The sequence below is a fragment of the Nicotiana sylvestris genome, chromosome 9 (assembly GCF_000393655.2).
Source record: "Nicotiana sylvestris chromosome 9, ASM39365v2, whole genome shotgun sequence".
NCBI classification, from domain to species: Eukaryota; Viridiplantae; Streptophyta; class Magnoliopsida; order Solanales; family Solanaceae; genus Nicotiana; species Nicotiana sylvestris.
In genome coordinates, this window is record NC_091065.1 from 12,018,041 (window position 1) to 12,036,875 (window position 18,835).

Genomic DNA, 18,835 nt, shown 5'->3' on the forward strand with positions numbered 1-18,835 from the left:
CTTTCAAGATATTAGCAACCACCTCGGATAATCAAGAGTTCTTACTCATCTAGACTCGTAAGAAAAAGGACTCTAATCCCCATCTTAAACTCTGAAACAACCACTGCATATTAAAATCCTACTGAATTACTCTCTTCTTCCCTTCTCTTTGCTGTAAATACGTTATTTAGACAATTTTAGTTTTTAAATTGAATTGCTTAAATGATCTTAAGTTTTCCAACTATTGGTAATTTTATAAAACATTTTTTTTAGGAGTTTGATGTTTTGACATTGAAAGTATGATGTATGGGGAATAAATAAATTTTAATTTAATTTAATTTGATTTTTAAAAAAAGCAGAGCGTTCAAAGAATCTCGCGTTCATGTAGGATCCGAAAAGGACCGCACCCAATAAGGTGTGATGTAGGCAATCTACCCCGATGCATCAACAACTGATTGTACGATTCAAATCCGTAATACTGATTGTACTGATTCAAATCCGTAATTTATAGATCACCTGACCATTAATTTCACTCTTAATTTTCCCCAAAATAATTAAAACAAAGAGAGCGTGTGAGTAATCCTTTTTACTTCCAATGTCTATTATATCCCACTCAAATGTCCCACACACTTGCATAATATAAGGTATGTAATGATTGCACGACTACAAGACCAACCCATCATTGCCTTTTATAACATGGTTTAAAATCTTTGCCACCTTCTTCCTTATAATTTCCAAAAATAAACCAACAAATAAAACCATTTCTAAATGCTAATTATCCTAATAATAAGCCTACTTTTAATCTTTATATTCTCTCTCATCAAACACACTCACTCTTTACTTTAAAAAACCCTAACCACTTTCTCTCTCTCCCTCTTAAAAAGAAGTTCCAACATAGTGGAAGCCCAAAGTGAAGCAGTATTGATATATAGTAGTGAATGTTGTCATTTGCACACAAATAATCACAAAACATGGATACATATGAAGCAACAAAGACAGTTTTGTCAAGAATCCAAAGTTTGGATCCAGAAAATGCTTCAAAAATCATGGGTTATATACTAATACAAGACCAAGGAGATAAGGAGATGATAAGGCTAGCATTTGGTCCAGAAACTTTGTTAATCTCTCTCATTAACCAAGTAAAAAATCGTTTAGGACTTTCATCGAACAGTTCATCTGCACCATCAACACCTTCATCTCCTTCGCCGTTTATTCCCGTTCCAAACCCCATTAAATTCAACCCGTTTCCCCATTCATCACCAAGAATCATTATACCAAACAATGGGTTTCAATCTTTGCCTTCATCTCCTTGGTCTGGAGGGTCCCCAGTGTTTTCAAGAAGTCCAAGACCAGTGTCATATGCTACTGTAGTGAATGGTCCAAACTCAAATACTGCTTCTGGCTCTTCAGATTCTTCTTTATCACTACCTTTTTTCGAGCCAACTGATGAATATTGCAATATTCAATTTCAAGATCAGTTGTCATTTCTAAATGAGTCGTTTCTTGAGGAAAACAGTAATCAAAATGATGTTTTTCTTGGTAGGTCCCATGATGATAATAATGGGGGTTTTGGTGATTGGAAGCCTTGCATGTATTATGCAAAAGGATTTTGCAAGAATGGAAATAGTTGTAAGTTTCTGCATGGTGGATTTGGGGAGGAAAATACTCCTAGCAATGTTGATTATTTTGATGAGATTTTGCGTGTGAAAGCTTTACAGCAACGGCAGAGATTTATGGCTTCTGGTCATCATCATCATCCATTTGGTTACAACAGGTGCATGAAAGATATTTTGATTGGCATTGGGTCTATTTTTTGCTTGTGTTGTTTTTTTTTCCTCGAGTAAAATTGTTAGATTTTGGCGTTTTCTTGAATCTTGGTTTTTGGGTCTTGCATCATTTTGATAATGTCTTTCTTTTTCTCATATGTATAGTACTCTTATAACATCCAATAATTTTTTATAACGCTGGTGTCTAGAGCAGCGTGCGCACTTCTGTATAAGGTAACTCTGTCCACCAAATTTGGACATATGGAAAGAAATTATCTAGTTTGCTTCTGTTGGAATTTAAACTCGAGAGACCAATGTTCCCAGTTTGTTTAAAGATTCTGAATGTATCTAATGGATGGTTAAACTATTCAATACTTAGATTGAGATAATGAAAAATTATTTCACCTTTTCATTTGGAATTTTAGAGGGTTAAACAGAAGGGCGTTTTATTTCTGTGCTAGTTGATGGGCATTAGGGCTGGTTTTTGCTTGGGTTGTTGTTTCTTGAGAAAAGTTGTTGACTTTGGTGTTTTCTTGAATTTGGGTTTTTGGTTCTTGCATTTTCCAATTTCTTGCAATTTTCATGCATATTTCCTTCCAAGTAATTTTCCTTACATTGACCCATTTCCCAGTTTCAGGAGGTTCAGTACTTTGACTGAGATAATGAAAAATAAATATCACCTTGGAACTTTATATGGTTCTTGAAATAAGAAGTGAAAGATTATTTTGGGGCTAGTTGGTGGCATTTAACTGAGTTTTGGCTTGTTTTGGTTTTTACTTGAAGGAAAGTTATTGACTTTAGTGTGTTCTTGAAATCTGGGTTTTGGGTCTTGCATTGTTTTAAATTTTTATTTGTTAAGCGATTTTTAGCATAGTATACCGACTCATTTTTTGTTTGGTCAAATATAGTATATCTGTCTAAATATAGGCATGAGGTTTTGAGTTATGTTATTGGTATGGTCTGAATTGCAGATCGGCGGCAGCAGCATTAATGACAAGTGATGAGTTCTACAAATATGGTCGGTCCCTACCTGACAGAAATGAATTTTCAGCAATGGCGCTAGGTGGAATTTCAAATTCTAGTTCGAGACAGATTTACTTGACATTTCCTGCCGATAGCACATTTAAGGAGGAGGATGTGTCTAATTACTTTAGGTTTGTTATTCTTGCTCTTATTCGATCAATGAAATCTTCAAATTAGAATGAAATATTAATGTCAGATGGTCCTTGATTTGTTTTGTAGTATGTATGGCCCGGTGCAAGACGTTAGAATTCCATATCAGCAGAAGCGAATGTTTGGATTTGTTACATTCGTCTATCCAGAAACCGTGAAGATTATCTTGGCCAAAGGGAACCCTCATTTTGTGTGTGATTCTCGCGTGCTTGTTAAACCATACAAAGAAAAGGGAAAATTCCCAGACAAGTATGGAAACACAATCATTGTCTTCTGTTATGATGATTTGTGATTCATACTTTTGTGCATGACTAATGTTTCCATTCTCAATCGAATTGAAGGAAGCAATTTCAGCAACAGCAGCAGCCTATTGATAGAGGAGAGCTCGAGTCGGGGGAGCTCTATGGTATTCCCTTTGGTAAGAAAATGAGCTAGATTACTTTTTCTTCTTCAGTTGTAAGACGGTTAAAAGTGTCTTTTTGTGCAGGAGCAAGGATGTTTCATAATTCGCACGAGATAATGTTGAGAAGAAAAATAGAGCATGATGCTGAGTTGCAGCAAGCAATTGAGCTTCAAGGCATAAGGTTAATGAATTTGCAACTGATGAAGAACCATCACAATAATCACTTCCAACCCAGCCTCTCTCCGGGTGTTTTTTGTTCTTTTAATGGCATCAACCAAGAAGTCTTAGCAGGTTAACACTTAGAACACTTTGTTTTTCTTCTTCATTTTTTTATATCAAGTGTTGGCTGATTCTTTTTACCTGCAGAAAACAAAGGTTTCCAGGAACCCACCGAGCCCCCATCTGATGCAGCCGATGAGAAGGTACCTCAGGAGCTGCTACATACAAATAATGGAAATGGAGGTTCCAATAAGGAGCAGACCTCGAATACCGATGATTCGTATCCTCGAGAAAGGTATTAAACATCAATTTCGTTGCTGAAATTTCAAGGTTCATCAACATGAAGTTCTCAGTTGTGGTGCTATATTTAAGCCTTTTCATATAATTTCTACATTCAAAGCTGATGGTGTTGCTTCTTTGCAATGTAGTGTGTATTGGTGCAATTCTGTGGTTATTCTCTTGGATATTCTTTCTAATGTTTCTGAGATTTCCTTGTCATTGAAACAGCTTGGAGCACATCCTTCCTGATAACCTATTTGCTTCTCCCACGAAATTGGTTACGGAACAACATTTCGGGTTTTCCATTGATTCAGCTGAAGCTGACATTAGTTCCGCGATGACAACGCCAGCAACAACAACAACAATAACTACTAACAGCGTCCCTATGCCTCCTGCCACTTCTGCTCTTCAACATTACGTCTCTTAAATGATGTTGCTTCTTGACACCAAGGTAGTACTTAACAGTGTGTGTTTTCTCTCTATGGTTTCAAGAGAGGATACTTAATTTGAGGTTGTTGTTACCAGGTTTACTTCTGAGAAGCCACTGAAACTTAGGTTTTAGAGTTCAACATGACTATGGAGGAGGGATCAACTTGACTTGGTAAGAGAACCTGCTCTGTTTGTAAATCAGATTCCCTTGTGATATATCACCTAAAAGGGCAGCCCGGTGCACTAGCCCCTGTTATGCGCGGGGTCGGGGAATGACCGAACCTCAAGGATCTATTATATACCACCTTACGCTGCATTTCTGCACGAGGTTATTTCCATGGCTTGAACGCATGACCTCCGGGTCACATGACAGCAACTCTACTAGTTACGTCAAGACTTACCTTGTCATATATCATCTATATATATGTAATATACTTTTCATTTTGTGTTTTGTTTATGCAGACAGGTTGGTAGGCATCATGAGATACAAGTAGTTGAAGTCCTCTAGCTGTATAGCCAAACACAACAGAAGAAAAGATCTGTAAAGGAAGATCTCCACAAGATTACTGCCATCATCAAATATCATTCTACTTACAACAAATACATATAATGCATAGGTAAAGGACAGATGAACTGATTCATGGGAGTGGGGTCTCTCTGTTTATTTTGTGTACCCTCTTTTGTAGCTGTGTGCTGTGGACCACACAGAAACAGTACCAAAACAAAGGCTAGTAGAGTCGTAGTAGTAACCCTTAGATATTATACTAGTAGTTTTTTTCCTCTTCCCTCTTAATTATAGCTTGCTATCATGTAAAATTTAGTGTAGGATAATGAATATCTTTAGATTGCCATGTTTTTGCCAAATGAATGTATAGATTCCTGAACCTGTTGCAGCTACTTGATTGAATGAGAAATCCAAAAGGAAAATGAAAGGTAAGACCAGTAAAGATCAACCCCTCTTCCATCGTTCTTTGTTCTTGGGGGGGGGGGGGGGAGTTACATTAGATAAAGGGGCACTCAAAGGTGTGCCTTATAGAATTAGTCTATAAGTCCAGGTGCGTACAAATTGATAATTATTTTGATTATCATTACGATTATGAAAAAGGAAAAAGAAAGAGGGAGAAAGGGCAAAGGGTGGGGGTAAAATTGAGTTGTGTTCTTTTATGCATTAAAAGGCAACTTTAGGGGACTATTTTGTCTCATTTTATGGTTTCCTTTATGTGGACATGAATGTTGAAGGGCCACACTATCACATGGCTACTGACACCATTTGAATGGTATTTTAGGGTACTCACCGCTCCTTTCACTTTCAGTTCCCCGTAGCATTATTCATACTCAGATGTGTTTGGCCTTTTGTTTTATGGGTATTGGTGTCCCTTCTGTTTTGTCATTCTTTCCATTAATCTACTGTGCTCCAAACTTGCTCCGTCCCCAACAACTATTCAGTAAATGTGTCCTTTTTAAATAACGGATGGTGTTTGGAGTCAGTTTGTGCACTCTCTCCCCCCTTCCCTAGTTCCATCAGTTACCTACTATCTCTTTCAACTCGCCTTTTTTGTTTATACTTGTAATTAGCTGGCGTTTGAACATACATTTTGTTTAAATTTGAAAAAAGAATTTTTTAAGTTTTATCGAAAAAATAGTTGGTAGTAGTTGAAGTTGTGTTTGGATATGCATTTGAAGTTTTGTAAGTGGAAAAAAAATTCATCCAAAAATTAGCAAAAATTTTTCTTCATTTTTTTTTTCAAAAACCAATCAAATTCGACAAATAAGCAATATTTTTAATTTTTTTTTGAAAAAAATAGCCAAAATTTATATCCAAATGGCAACTTAGACTCCATTTTCTCATGATTTCAACCCCATTTTATTTGGGCAAAATACATAAGTTGCCACCTGACCTATGGCCCAAATCCCCCTTACACACTTTCTGTGGACGATAATAATATTACACGCGCAACCTTTCTAAAGTGTATCTAGTACATACCATCTTTTTGTTGACCAGCTTCTCAAAATATGTGTAATATCACACACAAATAATATCGTGACACGTGTCAAAACAGAAAGAAAATACACTAAAATACCTAATTTACACCATAATTAAAATTTCTTCTTTAAAAAAAGAAAAAATAAATAAAAAAGATTCCCCTTTCCCGCTTTTAGTAATTCCTTCCCCCCCCCCCGCCCCAACCCACTTAATCATCTTCTCCACAATCTTTCCACCATTAATGGAGCTTGACTCTTAGAGATGAATAAGAGCTAAAGATGCCCATCTTCTTCTACAAAAAAGTTTTTATTTTTATTAAAATCACCATTGTCATAACAGTACCACTATCGCCATTAATTTTTAGAGCAAAATCCACAAACACTATAAACCCCCTTTTCAAACCCATTCAATTAAAAAAAATTGAAGTCAAAGAAAGAATCAACAGATCTGAAAATAAAATTATGAAAAAATATAGAGAAACTAGTCATTGATTTCATTAGCAGATCTGAAAGGGTTAAATCTTGGAGGAGATGACTAATAATTTAGAACTTGGATCTAGCTCTACAATTATTGTTGTGTTTTAGAGTTTAATCTATGAAGAAGACAAAGTGGGTGGCTAGGGGAAGAGGAAAACGTGTGGGGTGGTAGGGTGTGGAAAATGGACCAAATTATCTTGAGATGAAATAGTTAAAAATAGAAAAAGAGGAATTGACTCAAAAAAAGTTTAAAAGTAAAAAAAGCTGGACATATGGCATTTAAGTAATGATTAAGACCCAAAAGTTTTATATTCACCCGCCTCTTTTACGTGTAAAATACGCGCGTGCCATCTGTCAAATGTGGTATTTACTAGATACACTTTAGAAAGATTGCGTGTGTAATATTATTATCGTCCACAAAAAGTGTGTAAGTGGAATTTGGGCCTTAGATCATGTGACAACTTATGTATTTTGCCTTTTATTGATTACCGGACCAAATCATTTGGTGTTTTATAAATGTGTCTTTGTTTTGCTATTCAGTTTTCCACTGGGAAAATTATTTTGAAGTGTAAAAGTATAAAATGATTATAGTTATATCATTGGATTTGGTGGAGATTCTCAGGTGGATACTCCTGTTTCTTTGTTGGACTGGTCAAATAGAAACAAAAGTGGGAATTCGTATGGATCAAACGGTCCCTATTCTTAGATATACATGTACGATTTAGGTCTACTTTGTTTATTAAGAGTTCATTTAATACTAATTTTTTTGAAGTTTTATTGGACATAGATATAATCATCTTTTGAAAATGAAGTTAGTACAATGCATTTTTTTGATAATAAAGCTAAATATTCGGAAAATGTAGGCATAATTTTTTCTCATTTGAAAAAGATGGCAAACATCTTTAAAAATTTCAATTAAAGATTAATTTGTTGGCAAGAGAAATATTACTAAAGATGGAGACAAATTGAGGGGGGTTTTGTTTAGGTAAAAAACTCTGAATTTACCAAAATAAAGATACAAAAATTATGTTTGCAAGGAGATGCTTTATACAGATAATTAAATTGTTTAAATGATTAAAAATCGAACCTACAAAATTTGAATTAAGGTAACTTCGGTGAGACGGGAATAGTTTTGCTATGTTAAAATTAGTTTATTTAGTTTTGCAAAAATAAGAAAATGGAAACAAATGGAAGAAATGGTTCACATTTTTGTAGAGTTTTTTCTTCTTCAACATTTTATTTTAGCATATTTGTGGAACTTTTAACTAAAACAAAGGTAATTATTTGAGTTCCTTTGGTTCACTTCTTTTTCAACTTCAGCATGACCCTTTTTCGTTGGTTTAGTGAACAAGCTAGCTCTTCATCTTTCCGGAACAAGTCTAGCTCCAACAGAAGCAAAGACATTAAAGAAGGCTTTGTTTGCTCTGAAGGCAGTGGTGTAACTGTGTTGAGTATTGGGGTTTTGATGATTAACAAAGTTTGTCCAGAAAATGTATGCTAAGATCCAGGTCCTCAAGGTAGATGATGAAGTACTCTAAGAACCAGGTCCTCAAGGTCGTTCTTGAATGTTCTTACAAGGCAGTAACTTTTTCCCAAAGTTACTTGAGTCCAAGTTTGTTGGAAGAATGCTTTTAATTTGATAAGGGCAGTTGTCCAAGAAGATATGCTTGCATAAGTGATAGACACGAGTCACAAGATTTGTGGAGTCCTTCGAACTGTAAGAGTCGTATCAAATGAGAAGTTGACTATGCATAGGACTCCTAAAAGATCTCGGAGCCCAGCTAACTTAAATACTTTCCTGATGGACTAAGGACACTCATTGCCCTGCACATCAACTGTGGAACTACATTTTCAACACTCAACTCGATTACTAGTCTTAGTGTTCTTCTTGAGTCAATTAGTGAATGTGTTTTAGGAAATCGAGTTGTAATCAAAGTGTCATACATAATCTATGAGTTGAAGTAATTGTTTGAGTTTGTAAGTTAGAGCAACTTGCAAGTCAAATAGTTAAAGTAGAACTTGTGGGTATTGATTTACAGGTCTCGTAATCAACACATTTGGCTAATTTGTTTTAGGAAGTTGAAGTTAAAATCCTACGTGGTAGGTCGTGGTTTTTGCACCTTTGAGCAAGGTGATTTTCTACGTAAAAATTACAGTGTTCGTTTTACTGTTTAGTTCGTTTACGCTTAAGGAGTAAGGTAAAGAACCAAGTTCTTTAGTAATTTCGAAAGACACTTGGTATCAGAGCGGGTACTCTCACAATTGGTATCAGAGCGGGTACTCTCACACGTGGTTAATACCTAGAGATATCTTGGAAGAAAAATGAGTGCCCCACTCGGGATTAACGAAGGACATTCAACTACTAGACCACCTCTGTTCAACGGAAAATACTACAGTTGGTGGAAGGCAAGAATGGAGGATTTCCTGATGGCTGAAGACTATGAACAATGGACAATAGTGAATCGAGGTCCACTAACTCCCACCAAACAAAATGAGCAAAATGAAACTGTTTCTAAAGACCCCTCTAAATTCGTGGCAGCAAATTTTCAGAATGATGGAAAGAATGCAAAGGCAAGAAGATCCTCATCCGTGCACTTGGTCATGATGAGTACAATAGGATATCTGCATGCTCTAATGCAAAGGAGATCTGGGATGCACTTCAAACTGCTCATAAATGAATAAATCAAATGAAGAGATCAAGGATTGAACTGCTTATGAGGAACTATGAGCTCTTTTCCATAAAAGAGTCTGAACCCATCCAGAAGATGATGACAAGGTTTACCATAATAACAAATGAACTAAAATCACTTAGAAATGTATTCACTTTTGAAGAGTTTCTCAGCAAGGTACAAAAGATCCTCCCAGCTTCATGGGAATCAAAAGTCACAGCCATTCAGGAAGCAAAAGAGTTGGATAAGATTTTACTGAGCTAGTTAGAAACTTAAATACTCATGAGATGAGAAGCTGGAACTGCGCAAGGAGGAATCGAAGAGGGATAAGGCCTTGGTTTTTAAAGCATCCGAAGAAGATGAATCTGACAATGATGAACTCGACCTAGCAATGTTTTCTAAGTACAAGAGGTTCATGAAGAACTCCAAAAATGCATCTAAGAGAGAAAACGGTGGCAAACCTAAGCAGATTGACAAAGCTTTATACGATGAGTGCTACAAGTAGAGAAAGACTGCCCAATGTGGGAAATTGAATGGAAGAAAGAAAGAGCTGAAAAAGAAAAAAAAGGGTAAAATAAGAGAATGGCTTAAACAAAGGCAAAATCCTAGGCAAAGGATTCACTAAAGCCATGAAACAAGCTTTTCTAGCAGCATATGAGAACAGTGAAACTGATAAAGAGGAAGAGAAGGAGGACAAGGCTATAAGTCTTTATGCTATGATAGATGCACACTGGGCAGTGCAGACTGATCACTCGGGACAACTAGGAATGCACATTGGAAAATCTCATATATTTGATGGACACCACTATGATGAATGGAAAATGCGTATGAAATCGTTTCTTCAGGCCGCTGACTGTGACCTATGGATAATTGTCAATCATGGACCAATTATCCCTACCAAAATGGATAGTGATGGAAACAAAAATATCAAGAGATATGAGGATTATGATGCTGGGGATCATCAAATAATTCAGAAAAATACTAAGGCAAAAGGATCTGCTCTGTAAAAGTAACGGAAAATGCGTTTGAAAACGTTCCTTCAGGCCGCTGACTGTGACCTATGGATAATTTTTAATCATGGACCAATTATCCCTACCAAAGTGGATAGTGATGGAAACAAAAATATCAAGAGAGATGATGATTATGATGCTGATTCAGAAAAATACTAAGGCAAAAGGATCTGCTCTATAGAAGTTTACCAAGGAGTGTTCTTTACAAAGTGTCCTCTTGTATCTCTGCTCATGATATATGGAAAATATTGGAGGCTGATTTTGAAAATTAAAATATTGAAGTTGCTCTAATGGAAATTTAAGAAAGTCAAACAGAAGATGAAATAATAGGGATGTTGGCCATGAGCGACTTAGAGGCTGAAGATGAAACAAACCAGGCAAGCATTTCTAAATTGAAAGAAAATATCCACGCCATGTCTAAAAAATAGCTAATGGACATAATAGTGACCATGATGAGTGAAATGAATAGGTTGAATGCTGGAAATGATCAGTTAATAAGCAATTTTTTCGTGTGTTAAGTTTAACCTCAAAAAACTTGAATATGACAAAGCTGATCTTGAAAGACAAGTCAAAGATCTTAAGACCCAGGTTCTTGAGCTCACTTCTAAAAATAAGCACCTGATGCACATGGCAAGAGAATAATGAGTGATCTGCAAGATAAGCTTGAAAAGGAATTAAAAGAGCTTAAAGATAGTCTTTGTGATGCTTGTGAGCACGTGATTTTTGTTTCGCGCGACAATCGCTCCAAAAGAAATAAAAAATAACAATTGGTCCTGCTGTACAATTTTTGGATTTTTACATGGCACTTTGTTAATTATTTATGATTTTTTTGCCCATTTTTATTTTTATTAAAATAAAATACAAAAAAATGTATGTGTCATGCATAATTTGAACCGTAATCCGGTTGTTAAATAGAAAATCATAAATAGGCATCTTTGTCCGTGATTTTGTTTTTTTTGCTTGATTTTACCTGTTTTAAAATATTTTAAGGTGTGTGCAAACAATTGTATTAAGTGTTTATTTAATTTTAATTTGATTTACTTAGGTTTTTGTTTTTAAAATAAAGAAGAAAATAAAATAATAATAAAAAAAAGAAATCTTTTCGGACTTGGGCCAATTTGTTTAAAATTGGCCCAAACAAACTCAGCCCAAAACCCCTGTGCAACCCAGTCCAGTCCAAGCTGACACCAAGGACGTCCAAACGACGTCGTAATGGTTGAGTCTGATCTGAGCCGTTGATCTCTGAATGATCAACGACCAAGATCACCTCCCCATAACCCACTGATGGCCCCGACCCGTTTCCACACGGACCGACCCAAACCCTCTAAAGATGAAATGACACCGTTTCCCTCGGGCTGAAGGATCCTGGCCCTTCATCGTGCCTCATCCAACGGTTGAGATCCATTCACTCACTCCATATATAAGCTTCCCCTCATACCCCACCCCCCTATCCAAATACCCCTGCCTTTTATCATCCTCACAAAGAACCCCGGAACCCTAGAGCCGCCCCCATCTCCCTTCACCAGAAACCCGGCGGCATAAACGCCGGTGACCTCCGCCTGAACACCATAGAACCCCCTCACCGCCCTGAACATTGATCTGTTGGCCGTTTAGTTCGAATCCCTTCCCACCTTCTCGAATCTTCATTTGAAGACTCGAGTCGGAACCCGATTTACACCAATCGACCTCAACTTCACACCAGACAGTCCCCAGACCCCCCTCGTGACCAAACCATGCTTGGTTTGGTCCGAATCTAACCAGGGAAACACGAATCCCAGATCTAATTTTTGAACCCTAGTTTTCTCCGTGCATGTTCCGTGTCTGTTCAAGCCGAAGAGATTAAGGTCTAATGGACCTTAATCGAAGTGTTTCTCATCTGAGAAACACTTCGATTAAAGTCCGTTCAGCCTTAAGAAAGGTCTGTCCGAGTCCAAGTTAAGGCCTTTGATTTTTCGAGATTTAAGGTGAGTTTTGCTTTTTCTTATTTCTGTTAGCCCATGTGATTGATTAAAGGTCTGTTCATGTTTTGTTTTAATTTGTGTCTTTGAATTTTTATCAACTTTTGTTTGTCCACTTTACCTGAACCTCTGTGTTTGTTTGAATCCCTCTCCTATTCTGATAATGCGTATGTATGTATGTGCTGTGCGAATAATTGAGCTTCAAACTTTGACTGACCAACTGATTCCTCGAGTACCACTTTGTTTAGTTAGTATAATTCAAATCATGTGTCGATACTGTTAAATGTCTGATTTTTGGTCACGATTGTATGTGTTATAACTAGTATAGTCGAGTCGACATATGTCGTCAATTAGTTTCAGTTGTCCGAACAATAACAAATCGACTTACTTCTGCTAAGCAATTGTTTGAATCAATTAGGAACTGAGTTTGCTTATTTATAATTGGTAATTTGAATCAGAAATGCAAAGATCAATGTCCTGTTTAGTCGCAGTTTTGAAACTGGAGGGCATGTGCACTTATGCACAACATGTGCATTTTGTGCACAGCCTGTGCCCTGCCTAAGTGCTTTTGAATTAAATAGTTTGACAGCATGTGCTGTCAGACTACATCCTGCTGCCCATATTCTGCTTTAAGTTTCAGAAATAATAAACATTACCAAAAAGTTAAGCCTGCAAGGGAATGTCATGGGGGTTAATACTTAAATAGCTGAGTGGAAACTGAAAAGAAGATGGCACATGGGAGGGGTGTTCTTTTGGTCTAACAGGCTGTTAAAGGGCAGACTTTAGGCTTATAAAAGAGGAGGACTTCCCTCAGTTTTAGGGCAGAGAGAGGAGAGGGAGACATCTGATAATACATAGAGACAGAGGGAATTGTGAAGAAAAAGATAGAAGACATCAGATAGATCTGGGAAGAGAGACACACACAGATAGACATTGATAATAAAGGGAGGGGAATACACTGATATAAGGGGGATTGATAAGAAAACAGGAAAAAGGAGTTGTCTGAAAACACACGGACAGAAATAGATAAAGAGAGGCCTAACACAGAAAAAAAGGGGAACTGCATTTTTTCATCTTTGTCTTGATTCTCAACTAGTCTGGATTTGCCTGTTCCATATTGATTTATCCTGAGTCTTGTTTGAGATTACTAGTTGTGTGTAGTATCAGTTCAGTTCTGGATCCATTCTGGTTAAATTCTGATTCCATATTGCTGGGAATTTGCTACATTCTGCCATCTTTCATTGGCTCTAAGTTGCATTTTTGCACTGGGAATTTGTCCTGCTGTTGTTCATCTGTTACTGCTGTTCCGCTTGCACTGTTGCTCAACTGACTCCCCTACTTTCTTCATTGTAAGCATTTCCTCAGGTACACATTTCGAATCTGTCTGATGTTGCAATGAAAGTTGAATCGAAAGATCTGAAGGAGTTATAATCATCTGTTGCATTGCTTACGAATTTTTTATATAAATGTTGTTAAGATATGTAAGTTTCTAGTCTGTTAGCCTAATAGAGATACATTAGTAAGGTTGTACTTAATTAAAGTCTATGCCAATCTGAAACTGCGACATTTTATTAGTTTAGTAGTATACAAGATGTAAATACAATTCATGAAATGTGCAGTTATTTAATACGATTGTTAACTTAAACTCGCTCTTTCAGCATGCTTTGAATATGTAAGGGCAAATGGCTGTTTTAAATCTAGCTAAAGATAATACAGTTTCAGATTCTTGAGTTTCAGTTTCATTAGGCAGTTTATAGGATGAGTTTCAAATATCATTAGTCGCATTTTCTAATAAGTGGTTTTAATTAATCTTGTCTAAATAAGTTAAAGTTAGGGAGCTCTTGTAGCAGTCGTAGCATTTCATCAATCTTGTCTATAATTCTTCTATCAAGTCAAAAGCATGTTTCATGAGATACAACGTTTCTTCACTCTGTAAATAATTAATCAGACGATTAACTAAAATCTGGATTTGGCCAAAGCATATAATTGAATTAGCATGCATCTTTTCTTCTATTTTAGAGACAAACACATTAGAAATGTAGTCGCTTTAGGATGTTCCTTCTAAAATAATGAGACGAGCCTCGCCAAATAAAAATGTAAATTGCGGGGCCCTCAATAATTAACCATAATAAATATTTAGAATTCAGGACAGGCCGTTTTAGTGAATTTCATGGCCTTCCTCAAAATAATAACGCGTCTAGACTTTTTGGGCACGGTTTAAGTAAATTATATTCTTAAACACGGGTGCACATTGATGTGACCCAAATCCAAATCTCAACGGAGTCAAAATGTGTCGACGACCACGGGTGCATTGATTGTGACGTGGTTCGAGATGCATTTTCACGACGTTGCAATTCTATAAAAATAAATGATAATAATAAAAGCGGTTTTAAACTTAATAAAAGCACGTAAGTCATAACATATATTTAAATCAGATATTTAGCCATTATAACAATTTAAGCGACCGTGCTAGAACCACGGGATTCGAGGGTGCCTAACACCTTCCCTCGGGTCAACAGAATTCCTTACTTAGAATTTCTGGTTCGCAGACTTCACTTGGAAAAGTCGAAAATTTCCTCGATTTGGGATTCAAGATAAACCGGTGACTTGGGACACCAAAAGCCAAACCTTTCCCAAGTGGTGACTCTGAATTAAATAAATAATCCCATTTCGAATATTGTCACTTAAATTGGAAAAACTCCCCTCGCGCATTCTAACCCTTCGGGGCCGGGCGCGCAAGAAGGAGGTGTGACAGCTCTGGCGACTCTGCTGGGGAGATAACCCAGAACCACTGGTTCAGGGTTCAAGAATTCGAGCTTAGAATAATTGTTATATTTGGATTTATTATCTGATCTTTATTACATGTTTTTGCATAACGTGCTAAATGTTGTCTTTTACCGCTTTGATATTATCTGAACTGTATATAAACTGTGCCGAAACCCTTCTCTTCTTACCTCCAGGGAGAAGCTCGCTGGTCGAGACTCCCTATTCTGTTAGTGTCAATACCTGAAATAAGAAAGAGGTCGGACAAGTTACAAAGCCGGACGATCTCGCGGGTCCCCAGTACGTAGCCCCCTCCTCGACTCGAGTTGTCCGCTCGGGTACACAGTCTAGAACAAATACCCAGGTTACGAACTTAGAATAACTTGACTTCATGCCGGATCCCTAGTAGGAACGCTTATTTGCATCATGTTGCATTTGACTTAGGGGACTCAACACAGGGGTTGGGTCCGTCTAGGACTAGCAACCTTAAATGAAAAGACCATCCTGTTGCATCCTATTTGTTTCCGCGCATTTATTTGTCTCGGACATGCATGCTGCCTAACTTTGGAGTATTTGAAAAATATAAACAAAAAAAAATATAAAAAAATAACAGTGTATAGGACTAATTTTCTACTTTGAAAAATAGCAATGCCCAATTACTGTCAAAACTCTGCCGAAATTTTTGCGATAATAAAAAGGGAAAATGTTTTGTCTTTAATAATTTGCTTTACTAAGAAAAAGAAAAAACAAAAAGATAGAAAAATAGTCTTTTATTTTTGGAAAGTTGTTTGTTGAAAAGGAAAGAATTTTGTTCTAAAATAATTCGGTTAATTTGACCGAACTACGCGGGTCTGATTCTCACTGGATGTGAGATACGTAGGCAAACCTCATCGGTTCCGGCCCCAATTTTCAAAAATCCAAAATAAATAAATTTCCCTTTAGTTCTTTCTTTATAAATTTTTCCTTAGAAAATATATAAAAAAAAAAGAAACAAAAAGTAATATAGAAGTTTTCTTAAACTCAAATAAAAATAGTCTCCTTCTTTCTGAAGTCTTTCATGTGGAATAATGTAATAAGAATTAAAAATCAGCAATAAAAATCCAAAAAAAATACTCTTTGCTTTTTAGTCTCTCTTTTGTAAAATGTTTTTTTTTTAAAAAAAAATATATATTTGAAAAATTGAATTTCAAAATATTAGGATTTTTCTTTAGAAGTGCTTTTGTAAATAAATAAAACTCAGAATTTCACGTCATTTTCTTAAAAGTCCCTCTTTCAAAATTTAAGGGGGCAACATCATTCTTTCTTCCGTAGAAAAGGTAAAACAAACGAAAAAAAATCAACCAAACATATTTTCTTTTTTAATAAATTTCCAGAATTCAAGTCAAAAGCAAATAAATTTTAGAAGTCTTTCTTTAAAAAAATAAAACAAAAATCAAAATAAACAAAATTTTCTTTCTTCTTTTAAAGTATTTCTTTCAAAAATTCCAAAAAATAAAAAATAAAAAAATTGAATAAGTAAATAAACAAAGAATAGTCAAATCTTTTGAGCCCTATGCTAAATGAGCACTTGCTTCTTTATTTTTATACTTGTTAGTTTCGAACTACGTAATGATCTGATTCACGTAGGCATCGTGATACGTAGGCAATCCTCATCGGATCCGGTCGCATTTCTTTTACTGCAAAATAAAAAAAAAACATAAAAGAAAAACAAAATAAAGCAAAATAAAAAATATATAATAATAAAAAAAAAGGGAAAAAACTAATAAAGAGGAAAAATGCCGGAATGACGCATGCTCTCGTAGCAAACATGTAGTAATCCACTTAACTGTATAGGTGCATCATGGCCAACGTGAGATTAACTACCTGTTATTCGCTGTAAATTAACCGTGCGTTTGTCGTTGAGTATCCAGGGTTTTTTGGAAAGACGTTTGGTTTGGTGAAAGTCTGGCCTCGCACTCATACTTCACGAGGTCAAGGAGAAGTGTTCAACTACCTGTTGTTAGGACCAGAAGCAGTACTCACACTTACTTCACCAGGTCAAAAGGAAGTGTGGAAATGTCTTCAGAAATTCCATTGCAAACAATCCCTGTTTCCGAGGAGAGCTCGATCTCAGCCGTCCTCACACCTGAATCCGCAACTGCGGAGGAAAATAGAATCCTACGGCTCCGCATGTTGGAAATGCTGGACGATTGGAATAATGGGAAAGAGCCGCCAAGTGTCATCCCCGGATTCCCTGAATTATTCTCCAGGTCAAGTGGGACTTCTAATGTCCCCATAAATTATCCTGCTACCCCATTCGGGTACCCAGCCACCTCAGCCTTCTCTGCTGGATCGCCTTCTGAGCCTCATCCCCAAATGTCATCCACTGATGCAAGCATTGAACATCTTTACTGCATCGCCTTGCCCGATTACGGCACAACCTGCCACGTACAAGCCAAGCTTTGACTCATCCTCTTTTACATTCCAAGCACCATCGTTCTCAATGGAACCAACTAGGTTCGCTACCAGCACTAATCCTCTACCGCCTCAGTGCGAGCTTGCACCCGGGCAGGATCAGAACCCCAGAATTGCAGAACAAAATGAGATTGCCAAGAGAATGAGAAGCCTTGAACAAAGTTTGAAAAATATGCAAGGATTGAGCGGACAGAAGAGCGTCTCTTACGCCGACCTATGCATGTTCCCTCACGTGCACCTGCCAGCAGGTTTCAAGACCCCAAAGTTCGAGAAATATGATGGGCACGGTGACCCCATTGCACATCTTAAAAAATACTGCAATCAATTGCGGGGAGCCGGCGGAAAAGAAGAACTGCTAATGGCATATTTTGGAGAAAGTTTGGTGGGAGTCGCTTCGGAATGGTATATGGACCAGGACATATCTCGCTGGCATATATGGGATGATCTTGCCAGAGACTTCGTAGGGCAGTTTCAATATAATATTGACATCGCACCAGACAGAAATGCTTTGTCAAACTTAAAGAAGAAACCCTCGGAAAGTTTCAGAGAATACGCCATCAAATGGCGTGAGCAAGCGTCAAGGGTAAAACCTTCCATGGACGAGATAGAGATGGTCACTACTTTTCTCCAGGCTCAAGAGTCCGACTATTTCCAAAACATGATGTCGGCCATGGGAAAGCCTTTCGCAGAAGCGATTAAGATTGGAGAGATGGTGGAGAACGGTTTGAAAACGGGAAGAATTTTGAGTCAGGCAGCCATAAGGGCAACCTCCCAAGCCGTCCAAAGTGGGTCTGGGGGAATGGCAAGAGGGAAGAAAAAAGAGGAAACATCCATGGCGGTATCAGAGGTGGGAGAATATCATAATCCCGGGCTTTGTTCTTCGGAAAGAACCTCACAACATCACCAAAATGCGACCTACGCTCCTCAGCCCTACATGGTCATGAGCACCCAGCCTTATATCCAGCGGTCACAACCAGTCAATCGGGGGCAGGCCCCACATCCTAGGAATCAACCTCCTCACCGAAACCACTACAATCCTCGACCTCCTCAGAATAATTTCCGTCCCCGGGAACCACCCAGGAAACCCAACTACATACCAATCGGTGAACCCTATTCCGCCCTATTCCCTAAGCTTGTCCAAATGAATTTGTTGCAGCCCATACCACCAAACGGGCAGAACCCGGGATCACCATCATATCAGCGGGGTGTCAGATGTGCATACCATTCAGGGGTAGAAGGGCACGACACCAACGACTGTTGGACATTGAAACAA

The 18,835-nt window shown here is 37.3% G+C and overlaps 1 protein-coding gene across 2 annotated transcripts; it reads left to right on the plus strand.

Annotated features, from left to right (window-relative positions):
- The first annotated feature begins 753 nt into the window (after positions 1-753).
- Positions 754-5,099, plus strand: LOC104220236 (zinc finger CCCH domain-containing protein 53-like). 2 transcript variants are annotated; one of them, XM_070156708.1, is made up of 9 exons: positions 754-1,753; positions 2,717-2,899; positions 2,988-3,167; positions 3,260-3,324; positions 3,406-3,612; positions 3,688-3,835; positions 4,048-4,270; positions 4,345-4,420; positions 4,711-5,099. In XM_070156708.1, exons 1-7 carry the CDS (start codon positions 951-953, stop codon positions 4,244-4,246), a joined length of 1,785 nt encoding a protein of 594 aa, XP_070012809.1. In that variant the 5' UTR covers positions 754-950; the 3' UTR covers positions 4,247-4,270; positions 4,345-4,420; positions 4,711-5,099. The 2 variants fall into 2 exon arrangements, with proteins under 2 accessions (XP_070012809.1, XP_009769368.1); XM_009771066.2 differs by having other exon boundaries at positions 755-1,753; positions 3,260-3,336.
- The last annotated feature ends 13,736 nt before the right edge of the window (positions 5,100-18,835 follow it).